Genomic DNA, 18,437 nt, shown 5'->3' with positions numbered 1-18,437 from the left:
ACAATGACTAGGTTTTTTAATTAGGTTAAGTAATTAATTACAATATACAAATCATTCTTGAAAAGTTCATTTGACATATTTTACTCATTTTTCTTTAATTTTAACTAGCAGATTTAGATTGTACACTCACTTTTTTTTGTATTTTTTTTTCTTTAAAGGCTGTGCAGCCCAATCAATATGAATGTGTATTGCACCTTACATCCAAACTGATATAGTTTGTTACGGAGTACTAATTCAACAATTAACTGCTATTTAAATGCATTTAAATATAAACACCACGGTAAATTTTCACAAAATATACACTTTTCTTGAATCCTTATAATAATATGCAAACTTCTTTTTATTATTTGAATTATTTGCAGCTCTGTCTTATTATTGTTGGATAAATCAAAACGATTGTTACATTTATAATCATATCACTAAATTGTAATTATTATTAATGTTTTGTTTTATTTAAATGTAAATTATATCATGGGCGGCACGGTGGCGCAGTGGGTAGTGCTGCTGCCTCGCAGTTGGGAGATCTGGGGACCCGGGTTCACTTCCCGGGTCCTCCCTGCATGGAGTTTGCGTGTTCTCCCCGTGTCTGCGTGGGTTTCCTCCGGGCACTCCGGTTTCCTCCCACAGTCCAAAGACATGCAGGTTGGGTGAATTGGCGATTCTAAATTGGCCCTAGTGTGTGCTTGGTGTGTGGGTGTGTTTGTGTGTGTCCTGCGGTGGGTTGGCACCCTGCCCGGGATTGGTTCCCTGCCTTGTGCCCTGTGTTGGCTGGGATTGGCTCCAGCAGACCCCCGTGACCCTGTGTTCGGATTCAGCGGGTTGGAAAATGGATGGATGGATTATATCATACATAAAAGATGTTCCAATAATAGTGAAATGTGGCATATTTAAAGTGGCAGACAAACTTTGAGTAATTTATTCACTTTCATTGCTAGTTTTTGGTGTTCATAGGTGAGATAAATAACAAAAATATGACCTTGACAGCACAGCAACTGAATGTAAAATTAAAATCCCAAATGATTCATCAGACTAATAGTATGACAATCATACACCCACACGCTTTTTGCTGCTGGCCTCTTGGAGGCCTCATTGTAAATCTCATATTATTTCAGGTTATAAACTCCAGGAAGAAAGTGTTCTAGATGTCAAATTTTTAAATAAACACACATTTTTTTTCTTTTAAAGTTTGAAATGATTTTCAAAGTACAAACCTGGACACGATCCTGAAAATGCCCTCTGTGATTTTAAATAAGTTGGTGCTGTTCACTGACATTTTTCACGTCTTCTTCCACTGTGTGGATAGTGCTTTGAGTACTGAGAAAAGTGCTATATAAATGTAATGAATTATTATTATTAACAGGAATACCTCAAGGCCTCACTCAATCCACTTAGAACATTCAGTTTTAGTACGTGATGATATATATATATATATATATATATATATATATATATATATATATAATATATTCACGGCATTCGTAGTCTGTGTCACAATCTGATTGTATGGGTGGTTACCTACCAGGTAACGCTTGTGGTTGGCCAGCAATCTGCTAACATCCGCCACGGTGCCCTCAGTTTGTGAGGAGCAGATCATAGAATGGTTGAAATAGTTTACTGTCAAATAAATGCAAAGAGTACGCGACACGTGTTTCGCCCTCATTCTGGGCTCATCAGGTGTACACACTCCACTGCACTTCCCTCTCGGGAATCGAACCTCGGACGTCAGCGCCAGAGGCGATGCCCCTAACGTTGCGCCACGGCGTGTGGTTCGTTTATTTGACAGCATGTAGATCGGGGTAATTACATTCACGGCATTTGTAGTCTGTGTCACAATCTGATTGTATGGGTGGTTACCTACCAGGTAACACTTGTGGTTGGCCAGCAATCTGCTAACATCCGCCACGGTGCCCTCAGTTTGTGAGGAGCAGATCATATATATATATATATATATATATATATATATATATATATATATATATATATATATATATATAATATAATATTTATATTGTGAAAGCTGCCTGGACATGGAGACAGCCAGGTGTCCAAAAGCACACACATTTATTTATACAACTACACAAACCAGCACAAGAACATCTCATAGTCCTTTTCTTCTCACTCTCTTGCTGCCTCTGCTCCACTCCTTGCAAGCTCCGTCCTCTTCCACCCGACTCCGGCTCTTGAATGGAGTGAGGCGTCCCCTTTTATCATGTCCCGGATGTGCTCCAGGTGCTCTGTGATGGTCTTTGGACAGCACTTCCTAGTGTGGCAGAAGTGCTGCCTTTGCACCCGAAAGCACTCCAGGAGTACACAGTTCCTGGTTCGGCAGCACTTCCTGGTGTGGCGGAAGTGCTGTCCTCCAGGGCTCCAGGACCGTCCAGGCACCCCCTGGTGGTGGCCACGGGTTCCATCAGGGTTGAGCTTCCCAACTCCATCTCCATGGCCCTGATGGACTCCGGGGGGGGGGGCTGCCCTCTTAACGCCCAGGGAAAGATAGTGCTCCTCTCCCGGTCCGTCCTTCTGCCAGGTGTCCCGGTGGGGCAGGATCCCTGGTCGTCTGCCACAATATATACAGTGGTGTGAAAAACTATTTGCCCCCTTCCTGATTTCTTATTCTTTTGCATGTTTGTCACACAAAATGTTTCTGATCATCAAACACATTTAACCATTAGTCAAATATAACACAAGTAAACACAAAATGCAGTTTGTAAATGGTGGTTTTTATTATTTAGGGGGAAAAAAAAATCCAAACCTACATGGCCCTGTGTGAAAAAGTAATTGCCCCCTGAACCTAATAACTGGTTGGGCCACCCTTAGCAGCAATAACTGTAATCAAGCGTTTGCAATAACTTGCAATGAGTCTTTTACAGCGCTCTGGAGGAATTTTGGCCCACTCATCTTTGCAAAATTGTTGTAATTCAGCTTTATTTGAGGGTTTTCTAGCATGAACCGCCTTTTTAAGGTCATGCCATAGCATCTCAATTGGATTCAGGTCAGGACTTTGACTAGGCCACTCCAAAGTCTTCATTTTGTTTTTCTTCAGCCATTCAGCAGGTGGATTTGCTGGTGTGTTTTGGGTCATTGTCCTGTTGCAGCACCCAAGATCGCTTCAGCTTGAGTTGACGAACAGATGGCCGGACATTCTCCTTCAGGATTTTTTGGTAGGCAGTAGAATTCATGGTTCCATCTATCACAGCAAGCCTTCCAGGTCCTGAAGCAGCAAAACAACCCCAGACCATCACACTACCACCACCATATTTTACTGTTGGTATGATGTTCTTTTTCTGAAATGCTGTGTTCCTTTTACGCCAGATGTAACGGGACATTTGCCTTCCAAAAAGTTCAACTTTTGACTCATCAGTCCACAAGGTATTTTCCCAAAAGTCTTGGCAATCATTGAGATATTTCTTAGCAAAATTGAGACGAGCCCTAATGTTCTTTTTGCTTAACAGTGGTTTGCGTCTTGGAAATCTGCCATGCAGGCCGTTTTTGCCCAGTCTCTTTCTTATGGTGGAGTCGTGAACACTGACCTTAATTGAGGCAAGTGAGGCCTGCAGTTCTTTAGACGTTGTCCTGGGGTCTTTTGTGATCTCTCGGATGAGTCGTCTCTGCGCTCTTGGGGTAATTTTGCTCGGCCGGCCACTCCTGGGAAGGTTCACCACTGTTCCATGTTTTTGCCATTTGTGGATAATGGCTCTCACTGTGGTTCGCTGGAGTCCCAAAGCTTTAGAAATGGCTTTATAACCTTTACCAGACTGATAGATCTCAATTACTTCTGTTCTCATTTGTTCCTGAATTTCTTTGGATCTTGGCATGATGTCTAGCTTTTGAGGTGCTTTTGGTCTACTTCTCTGTGTCAGGCAGCTCCTATTTAAGTGATTTCTTGATTGAAACAGGCGTGGCAGTAATCAGGCCTGGGGGTGGCTACGGAAATTGAACTCAGGTGTGATACACCACAGTTAGGTTATTTTTTAACAAGGGGGCAATTGCTTTTTCACACAGGGCCATGTAGGTTTGGATTTTTTTTCTCCCTAAATAATAAACACCATCATTTAAAAACTGCATTTTGTGTTTACTTGTGTTATATTTGACTAATGGTTAAATGTGTTTGATGATCAGAAACATTTTGTGTGACAAACATGCAAAAGAATAAGAAATCAGGAAGGGGGCAAATAGTTTTTCACACCACTGTATACACGCACACCCACACAGTGATGGGACTTGGGCTCTGCAGGTACAAACAAGCACATAAAACCCCCCAGATTTTTTTTTTTCATTGAATGATTAATTTTCAGCTAGTGACTTCTTTTTTTTTTTCCTTAAAAATAAAGTAAACTAGTTTTGACACAAATTAATACATATTTGGTGGTAGCACTGCTGCTTTCATGTCACGGGTGCTCCCTGCTTAGAGTTTGCATGTTGTCCTTATGTCTGTGTGGGTTTCCTTTGGGTGCTGTGGTTTCCTTCCACAGTCCATAGGCATGCAGGTTGGGTGGCTTGATGTTGTTGAAATTGTCCCTAGATTGTACATGTGAGTGTGTGTGTGTTCAGCATGTGATGGACTGGTGCGCTCTCTAGGAATTGTTCCTGCCTTGTACCCGATCCTTGCTAAACTGGAAAACCAGGTTAAGATGGATGGGTGGTTGACTACATTGCAGTTGTCACTAATGGTGAGGTATACAATATTATCAAATATTCTGTGATTTTGTGTCCACATTGCTGAATGTTACTGGCAACATGTGCAGGTGCACAATAATCTCTATGACAAGTAAGCAGCTCAGATGGTAGCTGCTTCTAGTCTCCAGCACACTAAGTACATGTCACAATTGGTTCATCTGCTGGGAGGGAGAGATGACAATGAGTAATCACTCAGCCAAGACAGCACAGCTCCACTGAGGGATAATTTGTCATATATTGGTGGCTATTCATGCCATCATTATGCCTTTTCCACCTCTGTGAGGTACTGTGTCATTATCAAAAACTGTAGAGTGTTTAAGTATAAGGTTAACATGTACACACCCGTCATTCATTTTAGTTTAAATTATTTGGGTTTTGTGATTTAAAATGCATTGTCATTTGCTTGATAAGTTTGAAATGTTTTTTCTGTAAAAGAAGTAATGAGGAATTATGCATTCTTGCTGATATTTCCATTTAACTGACATTTTCAGTGCAAGTTTTGACTTGCATACAAAATCAGGTTAAGAACATTGATAGGCCTCATTGTAAATCTCATATTATTTCAGGTTATAAACTCCAGGATGAAAGTGTTCTAGATGTCAAATTTTTAAAATAAACACACATTTGCGCCCTGGTTAAAAGACACTGCGGCCGTAGATCTTATATGCTTTTCCTCCTTTTTAAATAAAAAGAATCGTGGACTCATTTATGCTGTAATGGTGTCCTGCAGCGGTGTAGCTGTTTCCTTCCTTCAACATATCCAAAACTTTTACCTTTTCTGCAATCATTTGCATCTTCTGTTGGCGCTTGTGCACGTTAATGCTGAATGAGTGAGATTAGTACTTCCTGGTTAATGCAGCACTCCGTCGCTGAGCCAATCAGCAGCACACAGGAACTTAACCGCATGCTCTGATTGGGTAGCTTCTCAGCCATCCACCAACAGAGTCCCTTGTTTCAATTCAAATGCGTCCCTTATTTGAATTCAAATGGGCAAATCAACTGAGGAAGCACACGTACTGTAGACCGCAGACATCCGCAAAGGAGTGAAAAATCCGCGATATATATTCACATATGCTTACATTTAAAATCCGCGATGGAGTGAAGCCGCGAAAGACGAAGCGCAATATAGCGAGGGATCACTGTATCTGGTTTTCCTCACTAATTACTCATAAAAATGTGGTCTGACCTTCAACTAAGTCACAATAATAGAAAAACGCAATCTGTTTAAACTAATAACACACAAATAATTGGACATCTTCCTGTCAATACTGAACACATTGCTTAAACATTCACAGTTCTGGCCAAAAAATGTATGTGAGCCATTGTATTTAGCAACCGGAAGAACCTACTCTTATCGGCAATCACTTCCATTAAACATTTCACAAAATGATTTGGATGAACTTTTGATCATTCCTCCTGCAAAATTGTTTCATTTCATTAAATTTTCATGGATTCTTTAAGTTAAAACCTCTCTTCATATTATGCCACGGTATCTCAATTGGGTTGAGATCTGGACTCTGACTTGGCGATTCCAAATGATGTTCTGCTTATACCATTCTGTTTGTGATTTGCCCCTGAGTTTTGGATTACTGTCTTCTGTCACCCATCTTCTACCGAACTTCAGGTGACATAGCACTAACCTCCTTTTCTTCAGTAAAATTTCTTGTAGACAATTTATTGTTCTTGCTATGACAGCAAGCTATCCAGACTCTGAAGCAGCAAAGCAACTCTAAATCACGATGTTCCTTGCCCCATGCTTTAAGGATGGAATGAGGTTTTGGTGTTCACTGCTTTTTTTCCCGCAAACACAGTGTTGTGCATTTCTGACGAAAAGTTCAACATTTGTCACCATCTGTCCACGGAATGAATATTGTCCCATAAGCACTGTGGACAATCCAGTAGGTCTTTTGAAAACTCGATATGTGCAGCAATGTTTCTTTTGGGGAGCACTGGTTTCCTCCTTAATGTCCTTACTGGAACACCATTTTTGTTTTTATTGTAATGGACCCATGAACAGAGACTTTGGTAAGTTCAAGCGGTTTTTACGTTTCCTTTGCTGTTATCCTTTGGCACTGCACACTGTGCTTTTGCTGTGATCTTTGTAGGGTGTCCAACTCTAGGTTAGTAGCAACAGTACTGAATTTCCTCCGATTGTGGACAGATTGTCTATATGTGGAGTGATGAACATCCAAACCTTAGAAATGTTTTTGTAATCTTTTTTCAAATTTTTGCCCCTGTATAGTTATTCTTTATATATTATTGGTTAACATGAAGAGGTCTTTCTTGAGAAGAAGAATCTCAGTCAGTAACCAGACATTTTATAGGGCAGGGCACCTCCAATCCACGACTAATATCTCATGTCTGTGATTAGAACAGTTAGCTTTAGGAGACATTATCAGTTTTGAGGTTCCTACACTTTTAACATTAAACAACCTGGAATGTAAATTTGTAAATAATGTGTTCAGTATTGATGAGAAGAAGAATTGTTTGTGTTTAATTAGTTTAGTATTGCAAGCTCATCACATTCTGACAGCCAATGAATGTCTCGCCAGGCAACAGCCATGCCTATATAAATGTTTCCCAGGTATGTTAAGTTCAGCCGCTATCAATGCCTTTTTTTCCCTTTTTCCATTCTGTTCTGGCATGACAAACACAAACAGACAAGCCTAACTTCTGTATCTGAGATCCAAAAACTGATTTTACTTCTTTCCTTGTAGCTGCATTGTACTTCAGGGTGAATACTCATTGGTTGTAAGCTTTTGTATAGACACAAGCCCACTCATGTAACTTCAGACAGAATCAGACTTGTTTCATTTTGTCCATACCAGTCGCAGACCAGTCTGAGTTGCTGGAGATGTGACCAGCAGCTGTTTAGTCTGACAAGAGCTAGGATTATGTATGAAGGCTAGCAGTAAAAATTACTGGAAAAGTCATACACTGTGATGGAAGCTCAAACCAAAGTGACATGAGAAATTAATGCAGAAATCCAAGGAACTGCAAGGAATTCACACATTTTTTTCTTGCAACTTTATAATAGGTCTGTCTCTAAAACTGTATTTATTATATTTATGTAAATATTATGAAAGATTATGAACATACATAAATATTCTAAAACTTTATGACAAATAGTGGTCCAGATTGCATGAAAACCAGCATACAGAATAGGTGATGGGCAAATAAGGAAATACGTCCAAAATCAGAGGAAATTAACAATTACAGGTTACATGTAGCAGCATATAAAATCCTTTTTGTATCAGGTGTTTTCCTTTGTCACATCCAACCTCTAGGGAGGCATTTTGTGTAAAGAAAACTAGATGGCACGCAAGAATGGCCCAGCAGAGGCCATTATGGGTGCTGATACCATATAGTCATTCACAGGAGATGACAGCTAAGTGTGGTCCGGTGTTACTATTTTTGGATAAACCGCACAGGACACCCTGGCAAATAATTGTGCTAATAAACAAGTCATAGAAGTGTACTGTCCTGATAGTGTGTCATTCAAGAGATTGTATTTTTGTCCATATTGTCTTCATAAGTAAATCTAGTGGTCATACACTTAAAAGGAGAAGCAGAGCTCACTGAAGATAACTTAATGCAAGTTCTGGTGATGGCTGAGCAGTTAATGGAAGACATTGTAGTGAGTGACATGAATTGAGTTATGATCTCAAGGGGTCATGAAATTGTGATCTCTAAAAAGGCACTCAGTGATCTATGGAGGTCGCTACATCTTTAATGCTGTTCTTTGACCGCCTTCCACAATTCCCCAGTTGTTCCCAAACATTTTGTGCTTTTCCTGTCATTCCCTACCTTGGTGAGTGTCTTTATGTAGCCAGCACTCTCGCATTCATGCAGCCAACAAAGGTCCCCTGGCCCTGCAAAGTCCATGTTTTGGCCAATGTAGAACTCACTTAAAGGCAGCTGTGAGTGTAGCGGGCACGCAATCTTAATCATTTTTATAGCTGGCCTTTCTAGTTTCCATGCAAATTATACATATTACTATAAGTAGACAAGTAATTTTGGAAGGGGGCTTGAATTTCTTTGAGCCCTTTGGATTTAAGAGGGAAAGAATGAATCAGTTGTGCAATGAGAGGAAGTGTATGAGAGGGTCATCTGAAAATAACTTCATTTAATCACAGTAATTCCACACATTCCTGCAGTGAAGTCAGGTCAAATATCAAATCCATTACTGCAGTTAAACACAAGAGGGAGAGCTTACTCAAGGAATGGGACTTGATTTTAATTTACTTGCCAAGTCTGCAGGCTTTCTTAATAGAAAAGCCAAAATGTGACATTATTTCTTAGAAATGCCTGCCCAAATGATCACCTCAATGTGAAGAACATTTTGTTTGCTTTCTGATTTTCTGCATTTGGATCTGTCTGAACAAATATGTTTTTCTATGTCATCCTAGTTTTTCTTCTATGATTCAGTTTATCCAAGTATGAGTTCACCTTTTGAGCGATCAGGCAGTTCTTTGACTTGTGCCCTCTTGATTTTGAAGATAAACTGTTATGAATCTAATTATTGACAGTGACGTTGAATCTAGTTTAAATAATTATTTTGTCATGTCATGCCAGGATTACTGGACCTGTTAAACCTCATGTGATTAAAAACAATAAACTTCATTTGGTTCCATTCTGAGGCATATACATTATACGGGTCATTTGGTCTGGATATTTTGAATAATATTAATTAAAAATATGGACTTTGCTTAAATACAAAAGCATATTTTGGCACCCTTTTTGTCACCTGTTAAGAAAAGAAAGGAAAAAAAAAACATAGTATAAAAGACTCCTTTATGGCTGCAGACCAATTAATTGATTTTGCTAGATTTCCGGAAGGTTTCACTTTCCTTAGCCCTTGTCTTACAGTTCCAAATACCAGTCTGGTCTGGTCACTGTCTTTATGGAGTTTGGATATTTTCCCTTTGTGTATACAGTATAGATTTTTCTCTGGGTACACAATTTTTCTGTGTACATGTAAAAGGAGTATACATTAGGCTGGTTGGAGACTCAAAGCTGTTCTGATTAAGTGAATGCTTAAGTGTGAATGAAGAGGTTGGCTCCTGCCTTGCACCCAAGGCCACTCACCTTTAGTTTTCATATTGAGATTTATGAGTCTGGAGAAGGAGTAAACAGATTTCAGTTTTGTCATTCAGCTTTTCCTAAGAGAATTGAATTAATGTGTTTTAGGAATGCTGTGAATCATTTAGTTTTACATCTTGCCAAAAGTGAAATTATATTCCTGCTTTACATTATTAATATTTATGAACATTTAGAAGCTAGTTTATATAACCAAAAATGTCAATTGATATGTATAAATTTCTGGTAACATCTTGCACTCCGTGCTGCTGTATTATGTGTGTGGATTGCGGTTTAAGCATGAATGAAAACTGTTATTTTATGGTATTTTTCTGTTTGGCATTGTGCTTTTTTACATTTGTGTGAGTGTTCGCGTCTGTGTATTTTTAACTGTTAGTATACAGTTTTTGGGTGGCACTGTGGTGCCCTGGTTAGTGTTGCTGACTCTAAGATTCAGAATTCAGGGTCTGAATATCTATCCACTCTGTGTATGGAGTCTGCACATTTTCTTCATGTCTGTGTGGGTTTTCCTTTCGTATCGCCGAAGACAGGCATGTGAGGTAAATTGGCATTCTAAACTTACCCAGTGCAAATGTGTCCATGAGTGGGCTTCGGTTGGCACTTTGGTGTAAAGACAATAATCTGTCTCTTAATGTTGAAAAGACAAAAGAGTTGATTGTTGACTTCAGGAAGACAAAGGCTGTCCATCTCCCACTCAACATTGATGGTGCTCTTCACTCTCTCTACTGTGACGCCAAGTTCCTAGGTGTTCATATCACAGAGGACCTGTCCTGAACCAAAAACACCAACTATCTAACAAAAAGAGCCCAGCAGCGTCTTTACTTCCTGCGACGACTGAAGAAGGTGCACCTCCCTAAACCCATACTTACCACCTTCTACAGAGGCACCATAGAGAGCGTCCTGACCAGCTGTATTGCAGTCTGGTATGGAAACTGCCATGCCTCCGACCGCAAAGCCCTTCAGAGGATTGTGCGGACTGCTGAGTGCATCATTGGCAGCTCTCTACCTAGCTTGCAGGAGATCTACACCTCACGCTGCCTTCATAAAGCCACTAGCATCATGGCTGACCCCCACCACCCCTCCCACCAACTGATTACTCCTCTTCCATCTGGAAGACAACTCTGCAGCATCAGGAGCAGGTCTGCAAGATTGTGCAATAGTTTCTTTCCCCAAGCAGTCCGGCTCCTGAACACCATGCTGCCCTCCTCCACACTGGACTCTTTACTCCACACACTCTCTGGAATAAATAATACTACGTAATACTGTATATGTTTTTTTAGTTATATATATATATATATATATATATATATATATATATATATATATATATATATATATATATATATATATATATATATCTTGTGTACTGCACCTTTTTACTCTGGAGGACGATATTTCGTCCCACTATGTACTGTAAGTATATTGTTAGGATGACAATAAAGATCTACTACTACTACTACTACTACTACTTCTTGATCGACTGGTACCCCCACCAATGTCTCCTCTTGCCTTATACTCAGTTCTGCTGGGATAAGCTATGGCCCTTTCTAGCCCAGGATTAGATTAAGCAACTCTGAGAATTTTATGTGATCTTATGGTATGTATTAGTAAATGTGTATAATGCTGTAGCCTTGTTAAAAGTAAGCACACTACATAAGGATAAATTGAGCTGAATTAAACTGTCACCCGGGTGGCCCCCCTGCCTCACTACTCATAGATTCAAATTCCAGTACATTGTAGTGCTTCATTCCCCTAATCAAAGGCATTCATTCTTGTTAGGTTGTTATGTGAGGGTGGCTGTGTGCTTGATGGAATGGAGAGATGTTCAAGTGCGTGAACTAACCCAGCAGACAGACAGAGACTAGGAACTGCTTAGGACATTTTGTCATTCCTATGTGGTTTCTGTTCTTTTATCATGTAACTTCCACCATGTTTCTTAAATTAAAATTAACACACCATTTTTGATATCCATACTCTGTGTGTGAAGAGATGTTTTTTTATTGTGTTTTTGATTGTGCTCAAGGTGGTTTAAGATTTTATGATGAAAGGCATGTATAAAATTTATGGATTCATAATTTGATTTTGAATCTCTTTAGTAGGGAGAGGGCTCTTTGCTCTAAGTAAACTAATGCATTTGAATTTGTAATGTAGTTCTAAATGTGGAACAAACTAAAATGATAAACTGCTCAGGACACAACACATTTTCACTATTGTCTAGAAGGCTCACCAACACCTTTGGTAAAGGAAAGCTTGGATTTCTCCATCTATTCTCATTACCTTCTACAGGAGGGTGTCTTCGACCACTGGCCACATAACCTGATGTGATGCTATGCCAATGGTTGTAAAGCATTGAGAGCTGTCATGTTCATTACTTGTAAAGGAATGTTCTTGTTAAAATGTTTATAATATACATGAGGTAAAACAATGCAAAACAGTATGAAGTTCATTCATTTGCCATGTAGTGTCCATGGAGTCGCAGCTGCCTCCAGCCCAGTCTCCCTCTAAGTTTAACACTGTTTCTGGCAATGGAAGATGGTTTAATCAATACTGAACATGCACTAACCTTCTCATTTTTTAAGGTTACACTAAATGATTTAGTGATGGCTGAGAAGCTGTTTGGAACTTTGGCTAACATTGCAGAAACCGAAACATCTCATCATCGCCTACTGCTGCTGCTTGGGGAATCCAGGTAAGCTTTCATTTGTTTATTCTTGTTGTTTTCAGACCAGGCCCGACGTCAGTACAATACTTTTCTTTGTCTGTCTTGCCCTCTTATTTATAATGTAAATTAATTCATAAAGAATGAAAAACTCATTGAAGTTACCCACCTACTCACCTGCCTGCCTGCCCACCCACCTTCATAGTGTAAAATATGATCCAGGGGCTGATGTTACATTTTAATTATGATATAACCATATGCTGAAATAAATAATTGTTATATACATACATATATTATACACACACACATATATATATTTATATAATATACACACACACAGTACTGTGCAAAAATTTTAGGCAGGTGTGAAAAAATGCTGTAAACAAAGAATGCTTTCAAAAATGGAAGTGTTAATCATTTATTTTCATCAATCAACAAAATGCAGTGAATGAACAAAAGAGAAATCTAAATCAAATCAATATTTGGTGTGACCACCCTTTGCCTTCAAAACAGCATCAATTCTTCTAGGTACACTTGCACATAGTTTTTGAAGGAACTCGGCTGGTAGGTTGTTCCAAACATCTTGGAGAACTAACCACAGATCTTCTGTGGATGTAGGCTTCCTCACATCCTTCTGTCTCTTCATATAATCCCAGACACACTCAATGATGTTGACATCAGGGCTCTGTGAGGGCCATACCATCACTTCCAGGACTTCTTGTTCTTCTTTACACTGAAGATAGTTCTTAATGACTTTGGCTGTATGTTTGGGGTCGTTGTCCTGCTGCAGAATAAATCTGGGGCCTCCCTGATGGTATTGCATGATGGATAAGTATCTGCCTGTATTTCTCAGCATTGAGAACACCATTAATCCTGACCAAATCTCCAACTCCATTTGCAGAAATGCAGCCCCAAACGTTCAAGGAACCTCCACCATGCTTCACTGTTGCCTGCAGACACTCATTATTGTACTGCTCTCCAGCCCTTCAACAAACAAACTGCCTTCTGCTACACCCAGATATTTCAAATTTTGACTCATCAGTCCAGAGCACCTGCTGCCATTTTTCTGCACCCCAGTTCCTATGTTTTCGTGCATACTTGAGTCGCTTGGCCTTGTTTCCACGTCGGAGGTATGGCTTTTTGGCTGCAACTCTTCCATGAAGACCACTTCTGACCAGACTTCTCCAGCCAGTAAATGGGTGTACCTGGGTCCCACTGGTTTCTGCCAGTTGTGAGCTGATGGCAATGCTGGACATCTTCCGATTTCGAAGGGTAATAAGCTTGATGTGTCTTTCATCTGCTGCACTGTTTCCTTGGCCGACCACTGCGTCTACAATCCTCAACATTGCCCGTTTCTTTGTGCTTCTTCAAAAGAGCTTGAACAGCACATCTTGAAACCCCAGTCTGCTTTGAAATCTTTGTCTGGGAGAGACCTTGCTGATGCAGTAGAACTACCTTGTGTCTTGTTGCTGTGCTCAATCTTGCCATGACATGAAACTGTCTTCCACAACCTCACTTTGGTAGCAGAGTTTGGCTGTTCCTCACCCAGTTTTAAGCCTCCTACACAGCTGTTTCTGTTTCAGTTAATGACTGTGTTTCAACCTACGTGTGACATTGATGATCATTAGCACCTGTTTGGTAGAATTGGTTGATCAGACACCTGACTATAATCCTACAAAATCCCTGACTTTGTGCAAGTGTACCTGTAAGAATTGATGCTGGTTTGAAGGCAAAAGGTAGGAACACCAAATATTGATTTGATTCAGATTTTTCTTTTGTTTGCTCACTTTGCATTTTGTAAATTGATAACAATAAACAATCATTATTTATATTTGTGAAAGCATTCTTTGTTTACAGCATTTTTTCACACCTGCCTAAAACTTTTGCACAGTACTGTATATAGTGCAGTAAAAAAAGAATGTTGATCTTTCATGAATTCCACTATTATTGCAAATAGTGAATCTGAATGTCTTCAATCAAAATCTAATATGAGATAAATGAAATCTGAGTGAAGAAATAGCACTTCTTTTATTTATAGTCTTTATAGAATGAACAGAGGTTCTCCAACAACAACTGGAATGCTGTGAAAAAATAATTTGCTTATTTGACCTTTGTCAGCAGTGATTGCAACCAAACATGTGCTATAAGTCAGTATCCGGCTTTTGACGTCATCACTGTGGTGGGGTTTTAGCTGATGTTCTTTGCAGAAGCCCTTTAATTCAGAAATACTGGTAGTGAACTGCATGCTTCAGGTGTGCCACAGCAGCTCTGTTGAGTTTAGTTCTACACTTCGAATAGGCCAGTCCAACATTTCATTTTGACTTTTTTTTAAGCCATTCTGCTATGGCTGCGGTGGGTTGGCACCCTGCCCAGGATTGGTTCCTGCCTTGTGCCCTGTGTTGGCTAGAATTGGCTCCAGCAGACACCCGTGAGCCCTGTGTTCGGATTTAGTGGGTTGGAAAATGGATGGATGGATGGATTCTGCTATGGTCTTCCATTTGTGTTTTCTGCTGTTGTTTTGCTGCACGACTAGCCTAGATGACCAGTCGTTATCCTTATGAATTTCTCATACAGAGAATTATGAGTAGAATTTATAATTCCTTCAATTATGGCAGGTCAAACCATCCCCACATCTCTACTCTACCATGTCTGACTGCTAGTATGATACTTAAAATTTATAATATATATAATTTCTATATTATGAGGCCCATGTCATCTAGTATGCAGTTACTGGCATAGCCATGAACCCAGCGAGCTATCATATTTCTCACAACTACAAAACTTTGACCATGACTATAAGCAAAAAGGGTAACACTGTAAATTCTAATTAACCAACATCATATTCAATGCAGTTTGTCAGTCCTGTAGCTCCAGGAATCTGGGCTTGAACCCCAGCCAGTTCACTGCCTGTGTGAACTTCATAAGCTCTTTCCACCTCGGGGTGTTTTTTTCTCCTGTAATTCTCTTTCCTCCCAAATGTCAAAGATGTTCATGTTATGTCGACTTGCGACTCTGCATTGGCCCTGTATGTGTACATATGTGCCTTGTGATAGACTGGTGCTCAATCCAGGGTTGATAGGCTGGCATTTACTGTTCTCTGAACTTCAGAAGTGGGTGAGATAACAAATGGGTGGCAGTCTGACTGACCCTAAAACAAAGATTTGCTGTCAGTGGTTCGTTTCTGCTGTTATTTAAGATGTCCATCTTCTACATTCATTTTTGTTTAATATAGACAGGTGTGTGTCACTCCCAATACGCCTAATCAGTCGAACTGGCCTCAGGTAGAATGCAAACGAGGTGCAGAAACATCTTACCAATAATCAATACAATGGGATGCACCTGAGCCAAATTTCAAGTGTCATAGCAAAGGTTCTGAATACTTGTGTGTAAATGAATGCGTTTACATGAACACACCAACCCGGGATAAGGCAAGTAACCTGGAAAAAGCAGAAATCGAATTTCTTAAGTAATATTGTTTACATGTTTTTATCCACTTAGAGTTCTACATTCGCAAAATGCTCTAGTGTGATAAAAATGTGCTAAAGAAAACAATGAAACATGTGAATCAGAAAACAAGCATGGAGCCCACGTCTCCTGAGACTGTACTGCTGAGGTTAGCTGTGTACATTCAGCTCATCAACACAAATTTAGTGATTTATGAAATACTGAGACAGATTGTTTCAACCATGAGAAGGAATAACACGACTGTCTAAACATTTACATTGAAAGTATATCTTTGTGGACGCTTTTGCTATTTTATTTTATAAGGCAGAGTGCTGGCTCTGAGGCTAGGGATCTGCACTGGCAATCGGAAGGTTGCCAGTTTGAATACCGTAAATGCCAATAGGGACTCTGCATTGTTGGGCCCTTGAGCAAGGCCCTTAACCTGCAATTGCTGAGTGCTTTGAGTAGTGAGAGAAGCGCTATATAAATGCAAAAAATTATTATTATTTTCTACCCATGGTTAGTCATATACAGTGCATCCAGAAAGTATTCACAGTGCATCACTTTTTCCACATTTTGTTATGTTAAAGCCTTATTCCAAAATGGATTAAATTCATTTTTTTCCTTAGAATTCTGCACACAACACCCCATAATGACAACGTGAAAAAAGTTTACTTGAGGTTTTTGCAAATTTATTAAAAATAAAAAAACTGAGAAATCCCATGTACATAAGTATTCACAGCCTTTGCTCAATACTTTGTCGATGAACCTTTGGCAGCAATTACAGCCTCAAGTCTTTTTGAATATGATGCCACAAGCTTGGCACACCTATCCTTGGCCAGTTTTGCCCATTCCTCTTTGCAGCACCTCTCAATCTCCATCAGGTTGGATGGGAAGTGTCGGTGCACAGCCATTTTAAGATCTCTCCAGAGATGTTCAATCGGATTCAAGTCTGGGCTCTGGCTGGGCCACTCAAGGACATTCACAGAGTTGTCCTGAAGCCACTCCTTTGATATCTTTGCTGTGTGCTTAGGGTCGTTGTCCTGCTGAAAGATGAACCGTCGCCCCAGTCTGAGGTCAGGAGCGCTCTGGAGCAGGTTTTCATCCAGGATGTCTCTGTACATTGCTGCAGTCATCTTTCCCTTTATCCTGACTAGTCTCCCAGTTCCTGCCGCTGAAAAACATCCCCACAGCATGATGCTGCCACCACCATGTTTCACTGTAGGGATGGTGCCAGGTTTCCTCCAAACGTGACGCCTGGCATTCACACCAAAGAGTTCAATCTTTGTCTCATCAGACCAGAGAATTTTTCTTTCTCATGGTCTGAGTGTCCTTCAGGTGCCTTTTGGCAAACTCCAGGTGGGCTGCCATGTGCCTTTTACTAAGGAGTGGCTTCCATCTGGCCACTCTACCATACAGGCCTGATTGGTGGATTGCTGCAGAGATGGTTGTCCTTCTGGAAGGTTCTCCTCTCACCACAGAGGACTTCTGGAGCTCTGACAGAGTGACCATCGGGTTCTTGGTCACCTCCCTGACTAAGGCCCTTCTCCCCCGATCGCTCAGTTTAGATGGCCGGCCAGCTCTAGGAAGAGTCCTGGTGGTTTTGAACTTCTTCCACTTACGGATGATGGAGGCCACTGTGCTCATTGGGACCTTCAAAGTAGCAGAGATTTTTCTGTAACCTTCCCCAGATTTGTGCCTCGAGACAATCCTGTCTCGGAGGTCTACAGACAATTCCTTTGACTTCATGCTTGGTTTGTGCTCTGACATGAACTGTCAACTGTGGGACCTTCTATAGACAGGTGTGTGCCTTTCCAAATCATGTCCAGTCAACTGAATTTATCACAGGTGGACTCCAATTAAGCTGCAGAAACATCTCAAGGATGATCAGGAGAAACAGGATGCACCTGAGCTCAATTTCGAGCTTCACGGCAAAGGCTGTGAATGCTTATGTACATGTGCTTTCTCAATTTTTTTATTTTTAATAAATTTGCAAAAACCTCAAGTAAACTTTTTTCACGTTGTCATTATGGGGTGCTGTGTGTAGAATTCTGAGGAAAAAAATGAATTTAATCCATTTTGGAATAAGGCTGTAACATAACAAAATGTGGAAAAACTGATGCGCTGTAAATACTTTCTGGATGCACTGTACATGTGTGAAGCAAACACATGCACAGACAATGAAATCCTGAAGTGTAACCCAGTTTAGGGTTTACATGGCCACATAACTGGGTTACAGGTGGAGAAATCTGCATGTTCTCTAACCGGAATAAGGGTAATCATGGTATTTTTGAAACTGGGTTTTTGTGAATAACCAGATTATTAATGCATTCAATGTTAGATTTCAGTTTAATAGATAGATAGATAGATAGATCTTTATTGGCATTGTCACTTTTACAAAGGAACAACGAAATTGAAGGTGCAATCGACTCAGTGTGAGGAATAAGAGTTAAAAAGACAAAAAGACAGAATATACAGTTTTAATACATTGCTGAAATCCCTAGAATCCTGTTTTCACTAAAACAAACTTAAATTATTGTAGCACAAAGCTGCATCA

The 18,437-nt window shown here is 40.1% G+C and overlaps 1 protein-coding gene across 3 annotated transcripts in view; it reads left to right on the top strand.

The window, feature by feature from the left end:
* LOC114667687 (leucine-rich repeat-containing protein 49-like) overlaps positions 1–18,437 on the top strand; it is a 70,620-nt gene that overhangs the window by 50,025 nt on the left and 2,158 nt on the right. For all 3 annotated transcript variants that reach the window (XM_028823086.2, XM_028823084.2, XM_028823087.2), the window contains exon 8: positions 12,357–12,466. In XM_028823086.2, coding sequence (XP_028678919.1) covers positions 12,357–12,466 — 110 coding nt within the window. The remainder of the gene's footprint in view (positions 1–12,356; positions 12,467–18,437) is intronic.

This window comes from Erpetoichthys calabaricus, chromosome 17 (genome assembly GCF_900747795.2).
Source record: "Erpetoichthys calabaricus chromosome 17, fErpCal1.3, whole genome shotgun sequence".
Taxonomy (NCBI): domain Eukaryota; kingdom Metazoa; phylum Chordata; class Cladistia; order Polypteriformes; family Polypteridae; genus Erpetoichthys; species Erpetoichthys calabaricus.
The sequence above is the reverse complement of the archived record's forward strand: the minus strand, read 5'-3'. Positions and strand labels throughout refer to the sequence as shown.